We start from the raw sequence: 21,375 nt of genomic DNA, 5'->3' as shown, positions 1-21,375 counted from the left end.
GAGGCCTATGCTGGGGGAGCAGAAGAAATTCCCTGAGCCTTTTCTTGGAATCTGAGTAATCTTGGCCTTCCCTGTGAAAGTGTTCCCTCAATGTATGCAGGGTTTCCCCAAAAGAGAAGTCCTCGGGGGGGAGACCGAGGGAACAGACTCCTCTGCATCAGAATCTTCGAAAGGAGAATAGGCATAATCCTGGTCCTCAGATAGTTCTGAGGTAACAGAAGCTTGATCTGAGGAAGGGTAGTCTTCCTCTAATCTGGGCCTTTTGTCAGAAGGGGGTTTAGAACCCCTGATAAGAGTAATCAAATCCTCAGCCATTTTAAGCATCTGTTTTTTAGGCATGGTGCCTTGAGATGGGGTCTGAGGAACCTGTTTTTTGGTTTTCATGGCTGTTTTAGATTTAGAGAAGGCCTTAGGAGAGAAGGAGGAAGGCCTGAAGACCCCTTGAGAAATGGCAGGCCTGTCTGAATTCTTAGTTTCCCCGCCAGGAGTGGCATCGGTATCTGTAGTAGGAATGGGGGCCGAGGAGCCTGCGACCTCGGGTACTGAAGACACCGGTAATGCATTGTCATCGGTACTCAGGGGCTGTGTCGGCGCTTCGCTGAGTACCGGAGAACCGGTAGTCGGCCTTAGCGTGGTTTCAGTAGGTGGTGCGGACCTCGTATGTCGGTCCTTATCCTTGCGTTTTTTGCTCAAAACTGGAGTCGGAGTATCCGACGACATAATATAATTAATTTTTTTGCCAAAAAAGTGAAGGGCGAACTCCGCCCGACGCTTAATAGTGCGTTTGTTGAATCTAGCATAAAAACGGCAGGCCGAGACATCGTGGTCTGGGCCTAAGCAAGGTATACAGAAAGAGTGGAAATCCTTATGCAGTATTTGCTTCCCACATGAAATGCAATTATTAACTTTGTCTGACATCGGTCTGAGGCAAGAAAAGTTTCCCCAACGGGGTACTTAGCTTTCAAGAAGACTTCGGCTGAAATACTTTCATAAATCTCAGGAGCTGGCCGACCGGCACTTGCGAACTGCTTCTGCTTTGGGCACCGCGCGGCAAGAAAGACTGGAGAAAATGGCGTCGGCTGCCTCTTTTGTACCCCTGCCGCACTGACGTCAGGGAAGAAGCGACGACAACCGACGCCGGACCTAGACTTTGGAATTTGGCCAACTGAGGACCCGCCTGACGGCAGGATAACCCATCTGTCATGACTGCAGCTGTATGCACGATTAACATCCAACATGAGTAACCACTGCAGCACTTCTATAGTGTCATCCTCCCTGGTAAGATCCGACCACAAAGTGGTCACTTTCAAAGTCACCATCTCCCCCGACCTCCCCCCCCAGCTAGGGTAAAAAAAAAAAAAAAAATTCTCCAAAGCTGGTTACAGCTTACTGAGAGAAGGTATAAACAGCTTCTCAGCCCCCTCTTTCTCCATAGGAACTGGTACATATGTCCAAACCTACTCTAAAGTACTATATGAGCATTTATACAGCTGCATGGAATCAGGAATACCCAACAGGATAAAATCCCCCTCTTCAAGGAAGAGTAAACCTGTATGGTGGACATCTGCAATAAATAAACTCTATAATAAAAGGAAAAAATTGCTGTCCAGGACCAAGAAGGAGCAGGTGCCTAATTGGAAGCAATCTCTCCTTAGCCTGAACAAGCAAATAAGAACACTAGTGAAATCCTCCAAGGCAAACTTCGAGTCCAAACTGGCCACATCTACTAAAGACAATCATAAGGCCTTCTTCACATATGTCCGCAATCTCAAAGGAAGCACTCAGATCTGCTCAGAACTGGTGGTCAAGGACACCAGATACACAAACGCCGTAGCTAGAGCCAACCTGCTGGCAGACGGGTCTGCCCCTCTGTCTCCCCATCAACAAAAAAAAAAAAGGACATCCCCAGCACCTGCCCCCTCCCCTTATCTCTACGGAGCAAGTCATCATTGCCTTCTCAAAGGCAAAAAATACAGCCTCAATGGGACCAGATAACATCCCAGGCTGCATCCAAGCACTAAAAGATGTGAAACTAATTGTACATTTTGCATATTTATACAGCAAGGTGATAGTTTTTATTGCCCTTATTTAAAGAAGATCATTAAAACCAGTGCAGGGGGCAACTGCAACACTAAAAAAGTAATTTACAGGGCACAGTGCAATGAATGTGATGCATTCTATGTGGGCAAGACTGTAAATAAACTCAAGCGAGGGATTTCATGTCATCTGTCAGAAATCCGCTCTGGATGTAAAAATAATGCACTAGCCAAACACCTTTCTCTTCATAAAAGACACAAAGGTTTTAAGTTCCAGATCCTGGATTGCATAGACATGGGTGATCTTGAAGGAGACATCCCGAATATTCTGGAGAAACATGAACTTATGTGGCAATTAAAGATAAACTCTTTTAGAAAGCCTGGACTAAACTACTACTGTTCAATTAAAAGTGCACTGGAACTTAGAAAATTGGCACATTGTTTACATGACTAATTGTATTTTATTTTTTTCTACAAATTGGTTTTAAATACCATTTTAAATAATTTGAAATTTAAGTGTATATTTTATTTCCATCATATATATATATATATATATATATATATATATATATATATATATATATATTTTTTTTTCAACTTTATTCAAAATGATGGTAATAACAATACTAACTAATTATACAATTATATAGGTTTTTAGGGTTCTTGTACACAGACCTGAAGAAGTCTAAGAAGGACGAAAGCGATCTTTGTTAACAATAGGTTATGAAAATAGAAACTGATTTTTACATGCAAAATGTATACGTATATATTTATATATAATTTTTGATCGCAAAATGAACTAAGGTTTATATATTTCCAGCCATGTAGTATATTGCCTTGTATATAAAATCACAGACTTGATAATCTACTTAATAATTTGGTTAAATAAGATGTACCATTAAAGTACATTAGGGCTATATATTATTATGACAGCTACTAGGTAGGGCAGGACCAGCTCGAATGTCACACTGATGGGGGAAGGGATGTGAATTTAACATGTGTATCAATAACACTTTGTTTTACAGCACAATAAACCACTCCCATGCCTGATAAAAAGTATATATATATTTAGAAAGCTTGTGAGGAAATTATTACTCTGTTTTTGTTTTACTTGGATCGCTTGTCTGTGTACTTAATAAAGGATTTTCGACTGGAAACAGACTGCCTGCCTTGCTTGGATTACTTCCGAATACTTAGTAATGCTGTAGAATTATATATTTTCTATTATTACTTTTTTACTTGACAAGTTTACATTCGCTACTTCTACTACTATTGTCTGATCTGATTATATACAGTGATTAACTAGAAATATATGGACTGAAAATCTTCCACACAGAGAAGTTTCTTACACTGTTTTGTTTTTAGACCCACTACACTTTAGTGGGTTGTTTTGAGACTTCGGGGATACAATGGAGATTACTTGTTTTTTTTTTAAGGAGTCTATTATACATTCTTCGGCATTTAGTTTTAGTCCACGGTTATGCCACTGGCTATTTGTTTGGAAAAGGTCCTCTTGGGGGATCCTGGTATCCTATGGAGAGTTTATGATGGCACTAAGTAAGTTTACAGCCATCTGCAAACTTGGGCAGCCATAAACCCTTAACATTATCTTTGACTTCAGAAAAGTAAATACCAAAGAGGAGTGCACAGATCACTAAACCCTTTGCTACACCACTAGAGACAAGTCTTTTGGAGGACGTAAAGACACCTACTTTAGTTTCCTGGATTCTAGTCGTAAGACAATTTGCTATCCAATTAGTTACACAGAGATTAACATTTAGCTGGAAGATTTAACTACAATATCTGAGTGTGGGATGATGATGAATGTTTTTGCAATGTCTACATATGCACCGTGCACCAATTTTCCCTCATCCATTGCTTCAGTAACCTTTTCAAAGAAGTCCACCAGGTTAAGCTGGTAGGAACTGCTCTAGACAAAACCAAACTGGTTTGGGTCAAGGGTCTGTGGTTTACCTATGTCCTTGTTTATTTCCATTATGAACCTCTCTACATACAGCCTTACAGATGAGGCTGGTTAGCCTTATGGGTCTATAATTACCCAGATCTGCTAATCCCTTACCTTTGTGCAGAGGGGATGACTGTTGTTGTCCACTATTCATCCAGTGAAAAGCCCGTTTGGAAGCTGATACTTAATAGCCTCTGCAAAGTAAAAAGCAGCAATAACACAAAGCATGAAGAAAACCATGCTGTTAGTTATACAGTAAACTACACGGACTTATGTGTTTGAAAACTGTTAGTAAACAGGATGAATTTGAGTTTGAACAAGGGTTTCAGAATTTCATTTCATACAGAAGTGGGCAGGACTTATACAATTTACATAAAATGAAGCCAGAGAGGCTCTGGATAAACTAAGAGATGATTAGGAATAAGTTTTTCCACTCTTAATGAAGACTTAAGAAATGCCCCTGTTTACACAAAGCCACTTATCCGTGTATACATGTCCTTAATCTCTGGCATTTTCCCAATCACAGTTTTTAAACACAGCACTAATTCAAAGGACTATAAGCCTATAGAAAATTTTTACCCCAACAAAGTCTTCTGAAACATGAGTCTACAAACAGATTTCCAAACGCACAAATCAGTATGGTTTACTATGAGACCAATCTCATGGTTTTCTTAACGTTTTACGCATTTAATATGAATGAGGGTCTGCTAAAAGGAGTTTTAACTAGAGCCTTCAAAACTGCGAATCACTCCTTACTTCTCAGCAAACTTGACAGATTAAACTTTGGCCTCAATTTTTTCAATGGTTTGACAGCTACCTCAGGAAAAGAACATTCCAGGTATATTCAAATAATGTCCTTTCAGAATCAGGCAAACTTAATAAAGGTGTTCCTCAAGGGTCAGTGCTATGGCCACTTTTATTCTCTCTTTTCTTCATCAACAACTTAACTAATGACCTCCCCCACCTTATTTCAGTTATGTATGTTGATGACATACTCCTCCTGGAAAGCTTTGTATGCAATTGCATATCTCTGAAAAAAATCATAATCTATTTCACAGCACTTTGCATCTGGATGCACACCAACAAACTTTTGGTAAATGGCAACAAAATCTAATCTCATGGTCTTCGCCACAAGTCAGAGCTTACATAACCCCTCTCCTCTCATAATACTGGATAACAACTGTAAAGCCCTACCCAAAAGCACTGAACAAAAACATCTTGGTCTAACTTTAGATCTCTTGCTCCCCTTTCCCAAGCACACAGACAGGAAATTAGCAAAACCCTAAATCAACCTATTGTATAGGATAACCCAGTGTCTGTCATGCCCTAACTAGAAATGTTATCCCCAAAACTGAATATGGCCTCCCACTGCTAACCTCACATTCCAGTTGCAACTCAAACAAACTACAAACAACTGTGAACAAGACATGCAGATTTGTTTCACTTGGAAGCTCTCACACACATCACTGTGAATGACTTGAAGGCTTAAACAGGCTATACCCATAAAAGCAGAGTCACTCTGCTTCTTACCTCCCTAATTTTCAAAACCATAATACATGGCCAGTGTCAACTCTTAAAATCTAAATTACAAATGTGATAACAAACTTACACCACTGGGAAGAACACCAAATGCACCACCTCCCTTGCCAGACCACATTTTAAAACCATCACTAATGAAAGAGTCTTCGCTAAAATAAGCCCTTCTACATGGCATGGTCTCTCTCCTGAAGTTAAGCAACAAATAATACTGTAGCTCTTCAAGACAAAAGTAAAGGGACACCTAGCAAAGGATGTAGCCTGCTTCTTGTATCACATAATCTCTGCCTATGTTCCACCTCCTCCATACTTTCTCCACTTATTACATGTATTGTATATATGTTAAAATGTGCATTTCTTTACTTTTTTATTGGTACTCCAAGTTTAATGAAACTCTGTTTATACTTCTACTCTGTGTTTCTATAATACTGTCTAACGACTATATGGCCTAGCTCATTGCTAAAAAGGGCCTAATGACCAGTCAGGTAACCGAGTTATCAATTTGCAGTCAATAAATAAACTTGAAAGTGCAAAGATGTCCCATTCATTCTCCCTTTGGACAGGCTTCTCCTTTTTTTTTTTCTTTTTGGGGCAAATGTCTCTGCTGCAGAGTCTACAGACTTGGAGGAAGACTTTACATCTGTGCTTGACCTGGTACACCTGAAGAACTTCCTGCCTTCTCTTTATGGTCTTCAGGAGAAAGCCCTGGCAGATACTACCTCCTTTATGGTATTGGCCAAGACAGAAAATCCAGTGAACAATTTTGTGTGGAATATAGCATTTACAGGCACGCTAGGTAATTTTTTTTAGGAGTAGACACCTCAGGGCACAAAATAAAGATGCTCTTGACATTGAAAGACCTGGACTGATGTCATACTGATATACCATCTCTTGAAGTGAATTCTTACACTACAATAAAGAACTAAAAATAGTGCAGAGAATGCATAAAGGTGTCTGAGGTAAAGTGACATCAGCATGGCCATGGGGGATGGGTACCCAGTTCTTACAGTCAGGCCAAATGTCAAACTCCAACAGCAGAAGACATGTCCTATAAGATATGACCTACACACACACATACACATATAATATATATACATACATAAATAAACACACATACACACACACACACACACACACATACATATATATATATATATATATATATATATATATATATATATATAAAATGGCTCACATACGTACCTATATCATCCTTCCACAGATAATCTTGGTTGAGACACGCTACGTTGATCAACTTTTAGAAAACTGCATTACTTGCACCAAAAAACACATAATCACTACCTCACATGACTAAACCTATCCTACAAACATATGTAAAATCCTACTTTTTATGTGAGGAGGGCTTTGATCCTACCCCTGCCATTGGCTATCTGCTTCCATACCCAATAAAGTACATTTGTGTAAGAACTTACCATAGCAGTACATGTCCAACTGATAATTGCTGCAGTATTACTAATGGGTGGGATATCTGCCAAAGAGAGCTGCATATCCTGCCAGCATACCAAAACCTGAGCACCTTCCACTCGTGCCATACATCTGATGTATGACCACATCCCAAGGGAGCTAGGATGTACATAACGGACATATGGATATGAATTACCTCAGGATTTTCTTGCCCTAGACAAAGGAACCGAAGCAAAAAAAGCAGTAACTACATACATATGTACAAGTCAAATAGGACAACTAGAAAGTAAGAGTCCACCTCAGCCCAAAACTGAAAAACACAAAAGTGGAGAAAAGAAGGGTGGGATGTAATACTGCAATAATGATCAACCAGACATCTGCTGTTAAGGTAAGTTCTTACACAACTGTACAATGTCCTTCCTTGGATCTCTACAGTATTACTAACAGATAGGCGATTCCCACAGCTGTCTAAGGAGAAAGACTGAGCTGAGTTACAGTCTAAAAGTCCCTAGAGGACAGACCCAGCAGACCCTGATACAGTCCTACAAAAAACGTCAGTTTAACAATGTATAGTAAAAGTGTGAATAGAAGACCACGTTGCTGCTTCAAGGATACATCTAGAATCCATACCCTTGAAGAAAGCCCCAAAAGACGGTGCAGCTCTAGTGCAGTGAGCCTTTAACTGGGGCCTGGAGCTGCTCGTCATGGAAAGGAAAAAAAGTAAATAGCCTTAGAAATCCAGTTTGAAACAGTCTGCTTGGAAACTGGAGATTCTAAGCTCGTCTTGAAAAAAAAAATACAAAAGGGTGGTCAGATTTATTGATACTTTTGGTTCTATTCAAATAAAATCTGAACTGTCTGTGCAAGTCCAAGAAATACAATATTTTCTCTCTTTTATTCTGAGAAGGAAAAAGGTAGGCAAGTTGGTTATCTAAATTAAAGCGATCTCACAGACCATCTTAGGCATAAAGACTAACCCTATCCTTATGGAAAATGAGAAAGGATGGAATGGCCATCAGTGCTTGTAGCTCTGGTACCCTCTTAGCAGAGGTCAAAGCCACCAGTAAAACAGTATCCCAGTACAGAATTTTTAGAGACAAAGATGCAGTAGACTGAAAAGGGCATACATTAAGCTTTTCCAGGATGTAATTCAGACTGCAAGAAGGGAAAATGGCGCTCCTTGGTGGTCTCATGCGTAGGATGGCTTTCAAAAATTGACATCAAAACAAGAAGAAAGTAGTGGGTACAGAGACAGGCAAGCAGAGAGCTGACAGATGTACTTTGACAGAAGGAATGCCATTCTGGAATTGAGTAACTCACACAGTTAAGAAAGAATATTAGGAGTACCCAGATTATAAGGGTCCTGCTTCTTTTTCCATAAAGGAAACCTTTTCCATTTAGGAACATAACATTTACTTGTAGTTGGTTTTCTAGTTTTTCGTAGAACCTTAAGCGCAACCACAGTAAGGTGATGCTTAAATGAAACTGCAATTCTATCACCCAAAGAATCATACCCAGGTTCTGTACATTTAGATGAGTAAGTAAGCCATTGTTCTGTGTGAGTAAAACCATCCGGTCAGGTAATTTCTGATGATTGTCTCTGGCCAAGTGAAAAAGAAGGGGTAACCAGTGCCGTCTGAGCCAAAAAGTAGTCACCAGCAAGATTTTCTGGCTTGTCCTAATTGATTTTGAGAATTAAAGGAAGTAGAGGGTATATGTAAAGGAACTTCCCCTCCAAGAAAAAGACATGATGTCCATCCTCCACGTACTCTTAACTGAGAAAAGATATCTGATCATATGAGGTTGGTAACTGATAGCACAAAAAAGTGCTCACCTTTTGCCATATCAATCAATAGCTCTGCTATCTTTATCAGTGGCCAAAACATAAGACGAGAAAAGTAATTTTGTAGGCTTTTCAGTGGAAAGAGAGAACAGCTGGCTCCAAGGAGGGGTTCTTATATAAGAATTATTCTGAGTCTGGAACCTTATAAAATCTATCAGGTTTCTTTGGGACAGATGTCTATGAGACTCAGGATTAAGAGAGGTAGTAGAAAAGGTAGCCAAAAAAGCCTCCAAAACAGATTGGCATAGAATTTGGGAAACCCATTTCCAAAACAGCACAGTATATTTTCTGAACATCAGATAACTGGAGACATTCCCACAGAAAATGCTGTATCATTTCAATTCTCAAAATAGGGAAATAGGAAATTCACCCCAGGGATCACTTCTGTGGCTCTGCTTGACAGGAGCACAGGAAAATAATTTTCTTGGGTGGCAAAAGCCAGGCTACATTTTTGGCTAGGCTTATATAGGCCCTAGGGCCAATAGCCTAGTACCTACCTATGAACCTATGACAGCATCTCCAAAAGAAAGATCTTCAAAGAAGAGAATGAAACAGACAAGGTATCTTCATCATCAGAGGAATAAGCCAGGAGGGAATGAATGTGGGAAGAAGAAGCCAAAGAGCCATTTTCTCTTCAGAAGAAACCCTGACTCTAAGAGAAGAAGGAGCAGCAGCAAAAAAAAGGAGGAGGCTTCGAAGGCACAATGGCTTTGAAAGGACCCTGTGCAAAATCCTGCCATTCCTTCTGAGTATCTCTAGACATCCAATGGGAAACAGACTTCCGCTTTTTCTTAAGCAGCACAAAACTTGGCGACTCCAAGCCCTGATGTACCTTGATAAAGGAACTGGGAATTTCTTCCCCAATATCGGAGGTACGCCTCAGGCCCCTCTAAGATTAAAAGCCCAGGTTTCTCCTTCTGGCCAGAAATGGACTGGTCAGACATGATGGATGCGCAAAACAGCTGCATCATATTGGCCTCCAGTAGGGTCATGAGAAAGAGAAACATTCAGGTCTGACCAGTCAATAGAAGCCTTGAGTTTTGGTATTGTAACCCTACTTTTCAGCACTGAAAGGACATCAGAATGCGAAGACTCGGGAGGTAATTTTACTTTGCTTGAGCTCCTTAAGCCTTTGATTTTCAAGGTAAATTTTTAAGGAAGGCAGTCAGTTGCATAGGAACAAATGATTGATAGACAGAGCAGTCCTTACAGCTATGATCAGCATTGACATTTTAAGTGAGGACTCTACGCCTCACATCACATTTTCCCCTCTTCAATGACATGTACAAAAAATATTACCAAACATACAAGAAGAGGAAGGGTTCCCAGTGGGGATACTTATCTGCCAAATGGCTAAGAAAGAGGCAGAAATCATACACCTGACAGACCAAAGTTGAAGTGACAACTGAGTATTCAGGCTGGCAGCAAAAAAGCTCTGAGGTAATACATGCTAACATGCCCCTTATGTACCGTTTGACTCCTCCAAGATGAGGTCATATATCAGATGTATGGAGCAAGAGGGAAGACATCCGGGCTTTGTTGTGCTGGTTGTACATACAGCTATCCTTGGCATGATATACCACATGTTAGTAATATTGCAACAGTGATCCAAGGAGGGATATCTTATATATACAAACTCTATGGTCACACAACCATGAACAAAGGGAATGCTAGAGCTGACAATCTGTGACATGACTATAGCACAATTTGATCAGTTTTACCGCTGGCAGTTTGTGCAGCAGAATATGCACTAGATGAAAGAGCCATTTTACTAAATAAAAAGGTAACCATTGGAGGAGTGTCCATATTTACCAAGGATATTCACACCTCTAGGCTGGTTGCCCACAATGTATATGCATTGTGTATTTGAGCATGTGAGTCTATGCTAAGATTGTGTTAGACAGTGAAGAGGGGAAGGTTAACACCCACACAACACCTCAAACAGCACATAGTCCTTCAACACCCACACCAGCAAAACTCACACATAGCAACACAAAACCCACATATGCAGAGGCTCTTAACATTAACCTGCCCAAGCAACAAGGACCTCCAAAGCTGAAAAGCAAACCAACACCACCCCAAACACAACCAAAGCATCACATACCTCACACAACCAGTGTGCCACCCAACAGTAGCCCCTAAGGCAAGACAACGTACCCAACAATTTAGTCACAGGTGACTCTATAGTCAGGCACACTGATGTCCCACTCACCAGGCTGAACAAGGAGAAAGTTACAGTTAGTTGCCTGTCGGGTGCCAGGATCCACCACATAACGCATGCACTCAAGTCACTCCACAACAGGTACAAATATGACTCTGTCATCATCCATGTTGGAGTGAATGACTTGAGACGTACCTCCCTAGACTACATGAAAAGAGACATGGAAGAGCTCTCGGATCATGTAGCCCAGGCAAGTATGACCCTAGCCCTGAGTAGCATCCTACCATCACCCAGAATGATACCACAGTATAAGGACAAAATGATTGACTTCAATAACTGGTTAAGCTTCTGGTGTCATTCAAAGGGGATCCAGTATCTGTCTGCCTGGGACGACATGATCGACAAACCGCGATGTTTTGCAAGAGATACTTTGCACCTATCACCCCTGTGATTCAGGTTACTGACTAAGGCTCTTGCCATCCCTATAGTGCCTTTTTTAGGCCAGGTTCAAAGGACAAAACTACCACTGTAATGGGTACAAGCAAGCAAAATCTGAAGGTAATGCTACTCAATGCTATAAGTCTAAACCTCAACATGCACTCTCTCGAGGCTCTCCTAAAAATGGAGAACATCAATATCTGTATAGTAAATGAGACCTGGTTCAAAGCTCCAGAGAGCACCCCTGCAATACCAGACTACAACTCATACCACACTTTTCGGCCACCAAACCGGGACCAAAACACTAAAGGTGGAGGAGTGACCCTACAGCAACTAATTCATAGTCCCACCAGGGGTACCAATATTCTAGACCTGGTCATTACCAACATGGAAGATCAATGCTCCACACCAGTGGTCACCCCCTCGTTGGTCAGTTCAGACCATAAGCTAATCACCCTTGACATCCACATCCCACCCCCACTCCCCTTTAAGGAAACCTCCAAAAAAATCTTCTCCAAAGCCAACTTCATGCTTCTCAAGTCAGAAGTAATAAACTTCATGACACCCATGCTGAATCCTACACTAAGGTGCTGTACGAGCACATTCACTCGTGCATGGACCAAGCCATCCCAAATAGAACCAAGACGCTATCCTCTAAATAAAGGAAGCCAATCTGGTGTTCCCCTGCCATAAACAAGCTGTACAACAGAAGGAAGAAATTGTTGCAGAAAGAGGAAGAACCCAAGATTCAAAAAACTCCCTCACCAGCCTCAGTAGAAAGCTGAGATCTCTCATAAAAATCGTCCAAAGCTAGTTACAAAAACAAAATTGCCAAAGATTCCAAAGACAACCACAAGGCATTCTATAGCTATGTCAAGAATCTAAATGGCAATACTCAGATCTGCTCTGAGCTACAGCAGAATGGCATTAGATATACTGATCCTAAGGATATTGCCAATATCCTGGCAGATAGATTCAGTGCCAACTTCACCCCCCCCCATCTCACCCCCTAAAGGGCCCATCTCAATACCGAAAGAATGCCAAATTCCAGTAATCACAGCCACTCAGGTAAAAAACACACTCTCCAAAGCCAAGAATACAGCATCCATGGGACCAGACAACATCCCCGGCTGTGTAATGCATAAACTACAAAATGAACTGGCACCACACCTATGTGTAATGTTTAATCATAGCCTCACCTCAGGCTTCGTGCCCACAGAGTGGCACACAGCTACAGTCATCCCATTCCACAAGGGGGGATCCACTTTGGATCCTGGGAACTACTGTCCAATCAGTCTGACAAGCCTAATCTGTAAGGCTATGGAACGTATTATCATGGAACTTATAAACAAAGACATTGGCAATCCTCAAACATTGGACCCCACCCAGTTTGGGTTCGTGAAGGGCCAATCTTGCCTCCTGAACCTGACTGACTTCTTCGAAACAGTCTCCAGAGAAGTGGACGAGGGTAAGGTGGTTCACACAGCCTACTTGGACCTTGCCAAGGCTTTCGACACTATCCCCCACTCTGGAATTACAGATAAACTTACTAAGCTGGGCATTAATCCCTATGACACTTGATGGGTTGCAACATGGCTTACTGACAGAGCACACACTGTAAAAGTAGCCAACTCCAAATCCAGCTCCAGACAAGTGATGTATCGCAGGGTTCAGTCCTGGGACCACTGTTGTTTGGAATGTACTTCTCTGAAGTACAGGCCAACACTAAGGGACTCGGCTTACAAAGTTCGCAAATGACTGCAAGTTGGGAGCCATTACTGAATCCCCAAATGATGTGTGGATATACTATAAAAGGGCCTTACCGAAACAGATGCCTGGTGCCAGACCCATGGGCTCAAGCTACATGCCAAAAACTGTATAGTTGTCCCCTTTGGGAAAAAAACACATACCTGTGAACTACCACATAGGTGGCAGTACACTAAACACCAAATGTGTGATAAGAGACCTAGGGAAACAGGTGGACAGTGGTCTCACCTTTGATAACCACATAGCGACAACAGTTAGAAAATCCTTGTATGTGGCACACCTCATCGCTAAGGGCTTTTCGTCCAGAAAAAAGGAGGTCATTGTCCCTCTGTACTCATCCCTCATTAGACCCATTATAGAATACAATGCCCCATTTGGTATGTACCTCACAAGACATCTGCAACAACTAGAAAGGCCGCAGAAATACCTCACAAAATGAATCACAGGCCTAAAGCAGATGCCTTATGCTGAACGTCTAAAGAAACTTCAGCTATACTCTGCCGTATATCGCCTACTCAGAGGCGATCTCTGCCTAACATACAAAGCCATGTCAAACCCAGAGATGTTGGACATGCTACACTTAAAGAAATCCCAATCCCTCCGAGCCACACGCTCCAGGGATCTTAACCTTGTCATCACGATGAATAGAACATGCTGGAGTGATAGGTTCCTGACCCAGAGACTCCCCATACTCTGGAATAGGATGCCCGTACATGTCAGGCAGAGTGCCTCAATGGCCCTCTTCAAGAGAAACCTTGACGATTGGATGGGAGATAGAAAATTCACCCCAGGGATCACATAAGTAGCCCTGCTAGACAGAGGTCCAGGAAAGTAAATATTTGTGGGAAGCAATAGCCAGGGAATCGTTATGGCTAGGCTTGTATAGGCCCTAGGGCCGACAGCCTAGTACCTACCTATGAACCTACGTATATATATATATATATATATATATATATATATATATATATATATATATATATATATATATATACATATATATCTTATATAGAGAGAGAGAGAAGAGAGAGATGGACAGCTATAGATATATACAAATATACAAAGAAAGAAAATGTATTTTTGATCCAACACCCCTGCCCCCACCAAACAGGCAAACAAGTAAGCATTTGATCTCAAACAGCCAAATCTATAAACTGTAAAAGAAATCTACACAACCAAAGCACAGTGTTTTGCATGGAAGCAAGCCCCCTACGAACCTACGTATCTATATATATATGTGTGTGTATATATATATATATATATATATATATATATATATATATATATATATATATATATATATATATATATATATGGTTCCCTATCAGAAGCCTGAAACACTATAAGCCTGAAAATCAAAATCCTGAAACCAAAAGCCTGAAAATTCAGAATCCCGAAAACCCAAAATCCTGAAACTCAAAATCCTGAAAACACAAAATGAACATACTGACGTCATTGTGGCTTTGCTATTGTTAGCCCTGTGGTGTTAGGTCATGCGTTGGGTTCAGGTAAGTGTCTTGACTGGTTTTATGTTAGGGTTAGGGGCGGTTTAAGTGAGTTAGGGTTAGGGCGCAGGTTAGGCATGTATGCATTAGTGACAAATATTGGGGTTAGGGGCGGTTTAAGTGAGTTAGGGTTAGGGCGTGAGCGGGTCAGGTGAGTGTGCGATAGTGACGGACCTTAGGGTTAGGGTCAGGGTCAGTTGGTAGATATTAGTGTCTTTATAGTGACATATTAGCATTATTTGTGTTCTCAGGATTTTGAGTTTCAGGATTTTGGGTTTTCGCGATTTTGAATTTTCAGGCTTTTGGTTTCAGGATTTTGATTTTCAGGCTTATAGTGTTTCAGGCTTCTGATAGGGAACCATATATATATATATATATATATATATATATATATATATATATATATATATACACACACACACACACACACACATATATATATATATATATAGAGAGAGAGAGAGAGAGAGAAGAGAGAGATGGACAGCTATAGATATATACAAATATACAAAGAAAGAAAATGTATTTTTGATCCAACACCCCTGCCCCCACCAAACAGGCAAACAAGTAAGCATTTGATGTCAAACAGCCAAATCTATAAACTGTAAAAGAAATCTACACAACCAAAGCACAGTGTTTTGCATGGAAGCAAGCCCCCAAGCTCCATGTTCTCATCTGGTCTTATTAAAATATACTAATCTATGCAATCTTAAAACCACAAAGCTAAGATAAATAACATGCAAGGGTGAACAGAGTAATCACATATATTGTGATCTTCCAGTCGTGTTAAATACATAAAATGCAGCCGAGAAAATTTGTGAATGGAAATAAAACACCAAACCAAACATATACACTGAGCTTTCATAAGGCAAACACACATACTTACATATAATAAACACCGTATAATGATTGCACATTACAATGCATGGCCTAATTCAAAACAGTTTTCAAACCTAAGGCAGCTCTGTAAGAAGCGGTTTATGAAGGTGATGGGTTTTGCCTGCGATTCAGGGCAGCCTCCTGAGTACTGCTCTTGTTAATAACAAAGTAGCAGAAGGGAAGGTGCCCTGAAAATGTAGGCAGTTATTTACTTTTTAAACTTTAACTAATGCAGGTAAGCAGTGCCATTGATATTAACATTAAATGCAGCTACATTCTGCTTCCTAACAATGACAAGAAGATGAAACAGTTGCCCTTACAACAGACCCTTTCTACCAAGTTCACACACACACACACACACACACACACACACACACACACATGCACACACACCTCTAGCAGGAATAGTTCACAGTTGAACTGTAGGGAACAGTAACTAATTTCTTAACTTCACAGTTACATAAAGGTGCTTAATTTGGTGCTTTATTTATTTATTTATTTCCAGTTTGATTACCGGTGAAGTCCACTGGCCCAAACGTGTCCGTTTTTAGTGGAGGCCCAGGGAGAAAAGCTCCATAATACATAATACGGTAAAGATATAAAAGTAGAAAAGATACAGTATATAGTACAGTTTACAAATATGTACATTCAATATCAGGCATGAGCAACAAAGTTCATTGTGACAGATCTCAAGTCTTGTACTGTATGGTTTCATTTGAATATACATGCTTACATTTGAAGTGTGGAAACACTTTACATACACTCATTTAAAGTAAGTATGGAAACACTTTACATACAATACTTACATATAATAAACTTTGAGCTTTAGGTAACACAAGTAAATTCTAAGTCCCACAGACTGAGGGCTGACATGCCATTATTAGTTCATGCCTGAATATCTGGTTTGTTCTTAAGAGAACAGTAATGCAATTATGTCCACACACACACACACACACACACACACACACACACACAGTAATGCAATTATGTCCACACACACACACACTAATGCAATTATGTCCACACACACACACACACACACACACACACACACACACACTAATGCAATTATGTCCACACACACACACGCACACACACAGACACACACACACACACACACACACACACACACACACAGACACACACACACACAGACACACACACACACAGACACACACACACACAGACACACACACACACACACACACACACACACACACACACACACACACACACGCCCCAGCAGATACTGTTAGGTTGGTAGATTGATTCTCTGTCGAGCAGCTTTCATCTTCTTCATAATGTCACTGATGTCTCACAGCTGCCAGCTCATTGGCACAGATGTAGTTGGAAGATAACCCAAGGCTGGAGGCTGAAGGGATGGTCAGCTGACAGTTAGGTTTTCCTTCCAAAGGGAATGAAGGTCAACTTGAGCAACACCTGTTGAAGCCCTGGAGGCAACTACAAGGCGTTAGAACCAGAACGCTACAACAAACATGACAGTAAGATGTGTTACAGACAGTGCAACAAGCCTAGCCAAGTACCCCAAAGAACACAAACAGGAAGGTCCCTGTAACCCCAGTCTACAATCTCAAGTACCCCCAAAATACACAAACAGGAAGGTCCCTGTAACCCCAGTGTACAATCTCAAGTACCCCAAAAGACACAAACGGGAAGGTCCCTGTAACCCCCAGTGTACAATCTCAAGTACCCCCAAAATACACAAACGGGAAGGTCCCTGTAACCTCCAGTGTACAATCTCAAGTACCCCAAAAGACACAAACGGGAAGGTCCCTGTAACCTCCAGTGTACAATCTCAAGTACCCCCAAAATACACAAACGGGAAGGTCCCTGTAACCCCCAGTGTACAATCTCAAGTACCCCAAAAGACACAAACGGGAAAGTCCCTGTAACCCCAGCGTACAATCTCAAGTACCCCAAAATACACAAACGGGAAGGCCCCTGTAACCCCAGTGTACAATTTCAAGTACCCCAAAAGACACAAACAGGAAGGTCCCTGTAACCCCAAGTATACAATCTCATGTACCCCAAAATACACAAACGGGAAGGTCCCTGTAACCCCCAGTGTACAATCTCCAGCTTTCTCATTGTTTAAGTTTACATGTCATGAGCACCTGTAAGGATTTTCAGTTCTCTGGGTGACCAGAAGATCTGCATGGTGCTGGACCTCACTGTTTCAAGCAGGAACAGCTTCAAGGAAGAGCATAGGCAATGAAGGAACTAAAGTGCTAGGGGTCTAGAGTATCCACTGAAAAGAGACCAAAAATGAAGCCTCACTGCTGCTGAAGCATGACCGTAACATTTGAAGATAACTCATTCTCATGAAGAAAATGTCTTATGTTGTTGTAGGCGGTCCGCTGACAAAAAGAAACAGAAAAAAAAACAAAACAAATAACAGCAGACCTTGGAAACATAACTCAGAATAATGTCACGTCATCCAGTGCTCATCAGTAACAGATGTCTTCACAGGTCATCATGTCTACTTCATTTACTAGTCTGTGATCTGAAGACCTGATGCTAAAAGTCAAAAGAGAGAGAATACTAACAGTATAAAGAGAAAAGAGCAACATCAACACTTGACTAAAGCTAAAGCAGAGTATAACCATGCCTGGAAGGGCCCAGAAAAACTACTGAATGTCAGAGTACATCACCAGGAAAAGAAGCATACAGCTGCAGCAGAATATATGCACAGTGAGATATGAAACATAAAACAAACTATGGGGAGGGGGCAGTACACCTCTCCTTAACTTAAATATTCACGCTCCAATATAGCAGTGAAAGTGAAAAAAAATGCTATTTCTATTACACTTTGGTAAACTTATTTTTTCATGGATGGTGGGGGTGGGGCGAGGTCTTTTACAACATACCTGCTATACCTTAATATGAGTTCTGGTATGAATGGATGCTTTTCCCACCAGCAATTGCCTTTTGAAAGTTGGAACATCTCTCAGAACCTGTTCAACTTGGAGAGCCTATCATTTTTATTTTGCAGCTTTCAGAGATTCGTCTTTTAGTTCTACATCTTTAACAGTCTGCTTTCACAAACGAGTAATACAAAAATGAGTCACTGCGTATTTCTAGGTGTAGTCCTGTTGGACAGGAAGTGGGGTAATTTCAGCAGTTACATACAGGCTTGTTGACTCTTCACCAGTATGGTCAACCACAATATAACTAAGCAAACGTAGCTGTAAGCTTATTAGAATATACTAAAATCAGTTCCTGCATGCTGACATTTGACATTCTATTATGACCTCACACTTCAGCGACAGACAGCAACATAAAACCGTGCATCAAAATAAAGTAAAAATAAAATAACACAACTAAAATGCAGAAATGCAGACTAGCAGACCTACTGATGGAAATCCTAGAAATAAAGGAAATGAAAGCAAACAACTGTCACACAATTTCCCGAGCCGTTATTCAATGACACATGATTCAGCAAGTTGGTATTATTAAAAATACAAGACATATGCAAACACACACACACACACACACACACACACACACACACACACACACACACACACACACACACACGCACGTACGCACGCGCACACACACACACAATCACTTGTGCACGTGCACCAAAGCAAACAAATACACACACACCATCATGTATAGTGTGCGTCTAAGATGTCACTATCTTCACATGATTTTTTTATACAACTTTATTGGAGGCTAGGCAACTCATTTTTTAAAAAAAAAACTACCATTTCTTTCAGTGCTGTTTTACTGAGAATGAAGGAACTAATTTTTAATGTTCGCATTAATGATAAACAGACTATCCTAAACAACGAACTAGGCATAGCTGATGTCGGGAATGCCACAGTTCACTAAGTACATTACCATTATTCTTTTATCATCAAGATCAGAAATGAGTACCTTTTTTGGCTGTGTCCATCTCTTCTTCTGTCCAGCGAGAGCTCTCATTCATTTCCAAACTGGTTGCTAAAGTAAAACGGTTATTTATTAATAACACAAACAAGAAAAACATAGCAGATGAAATTCACATTAAATAAGAAAATGAAAACCGCCAATCAGTACACAACTATTTTAATGCTAGAAGCAGCAAGCAAACTTTAAAACTACATGCTGTAGTCAACACTAGGGAGTCTGTTATTCTGTACTGTTTACAAATGGATACTAGTGGCTAAAAATGAGCATGCTCCTGGAAACCCAAAATTAACATTTAATCAGTCCATGGATTGTTACTTGAGAGCTCTAAGACAACACCTTATGTAAAGCACAGACATTAGCTGTTTGTTACTGACTGCATTGTGCAACATCTTTCTACCGGACTCTATTTGCATAGCAACAGCACTTGTTACATACATGTTGTTATATCCAGTTGCTCTCTGGTGAATGAGTCAATGTTACAGGTACCTTGGCCGCTTAGCTTTGATACAAGACTCAGTTTTGGTATTTGTCACAAAGCTATAATGCCCAACAGTGACAAAACTCAGTTCATATCATTCAGTCTTACAACGACTAGTTCTGTCATGTCAGTGCTAACACTGATAAGCTCCGCACCTGTAAATGCACTCAATACCAGCAGGAAAACACCATCATGCATGAAGATGTACAAACTTCACTGAGCAGATGACAGCATGCAGCCTAGATAAGCACAGACAAAGCCAAATGATTGCCTGCCTTATGTGTTACATGGGGGATGTAGACTGCATGCTTTGCATGTACAAGGTCAGGGGTTCAGTCCCCAGCATTTCCACAACAATTTGCTTTGTGGTTGGCATAATGGTAAAGGTGCTTACCTCACAAGCACAACGTACTTTTTCAGCTTTGAAGGGAAACTGGCTAGGCTTAAAATGGCCTGCAAGGACAGTTATCCTAGTAGTTACCAATGAACTTATATGTACCAAAACAAAACAAGTAGTTCAAGGCAGGCTACTGTAAGACAGACTTTCCTTTCGTCTACCACAACAGTGCCCCCAGATTGCAAGTGGATGCAGATCAAAGATGAACAGTACCGGGTGGTTCTGATGAGGCTCCATGCCAAGGGAGTGCCTTCACTGAATCTGTTTCCTACCAGTGGTCAGTTGTACTATATATAGCTGCAATGACAGAAGTCACCTTGACAATTAGTATCACTGTGTTTCCAGGGACGGCATAAAAATGATGGAACTTCTGCCTAGCTTCATCACTAACTTTGCAAGTGTTCCACTCAGCTACTGGCTAACATTCACATCCACAGGCAGTACACTGCTCACTTCCTTGTGGGAGGGACTACCTGCTCCAGAGGGCCACACTAAAGAGACTAACAAAGGGTATGCTTCCTCACATGGACTGCAGAAGGTAGGTGGAGTGAGAAAATTATGGTGCACAGTCATCCTCAGGGGTGTCACAGATGCTGAGATGCAGGCACACAGGACAGGGTCTCTCTGGAACAGGAATGACATATAAAATGAAAAATGTACAAATACTATTTCAAGTCACACCCTGAAAAGAGCTGCAGGTCTAGTAGGACCAATCAGGATAACAAAACGAAGAAAAAAAAAGAAAAAAAAAATTATCATGTGCACATTAACATTGCCTGACTCAGTTTCAGCCTTAGTTCCACTCTCACTATTACAAAAGAGAATGAAACGCAGAGTGATAACGCTTCAAAAATCGCAACAAAATTATGCAAAAATAGTAAATAAACTAGCAGATTCTCATGTCACTAGAAAAAAAACTGTTAAACAAGAGAGGTGTTTTTTCTTCCAAATGAAGAAAAGTTCCAAATTCAAATAGTTTAGAAAACCATATGGTCAGCTGCCAGAAACAAAGTCTGAGGACTAACAGTT

At 40.8% G+C, this 21,375-nt stretch overlaps 1 protein-coding gene across 8 annotated transcripts in view; it reads right to left on the bottom strand.

Moving 5' to 3' along the window:
- Positions 1–21,375, bottom strand: part of NCOR2 (nuclear receptor corepressor 2) — a 3,277,114-nt gene that overhangs the window by 932,578 nt on the left and 2,323,161 nt on the right. For all 8 annotated transcript variants that reach the window (XM_044068530.1, XM_044068534.1, XM_044068533.1 and 5 more), the window contains one exon: positions 19,457–19,522. In XM_044068530.1, the coding sequence (XP_043924465.1) occupies positions 19,457–19,522 (66 nt within the window). The remainder of the gene's footprint in view (positions 1–19,456; positions 19,523–21,375) is intronic.

Source organism: Protopterus annectens, chromosome 4.part0 (genome assembly GCF_019279795.1).
Source record: "Protopterus annectens isolate FY-2018-M chromosome 4.part0, PAN1.0, whole genome shotgun sequence".
NCBI lineage: Eukaryota > Metazoa > Chordata > Ceratodontiformes > Protopteridae > Protopterus > Protopterus annectens.
The sequence above is the reverse complement of the archived record's forward strand: the minus strand, read 5'-3'. Positions and strand labels throughout refer to the sequence as shown.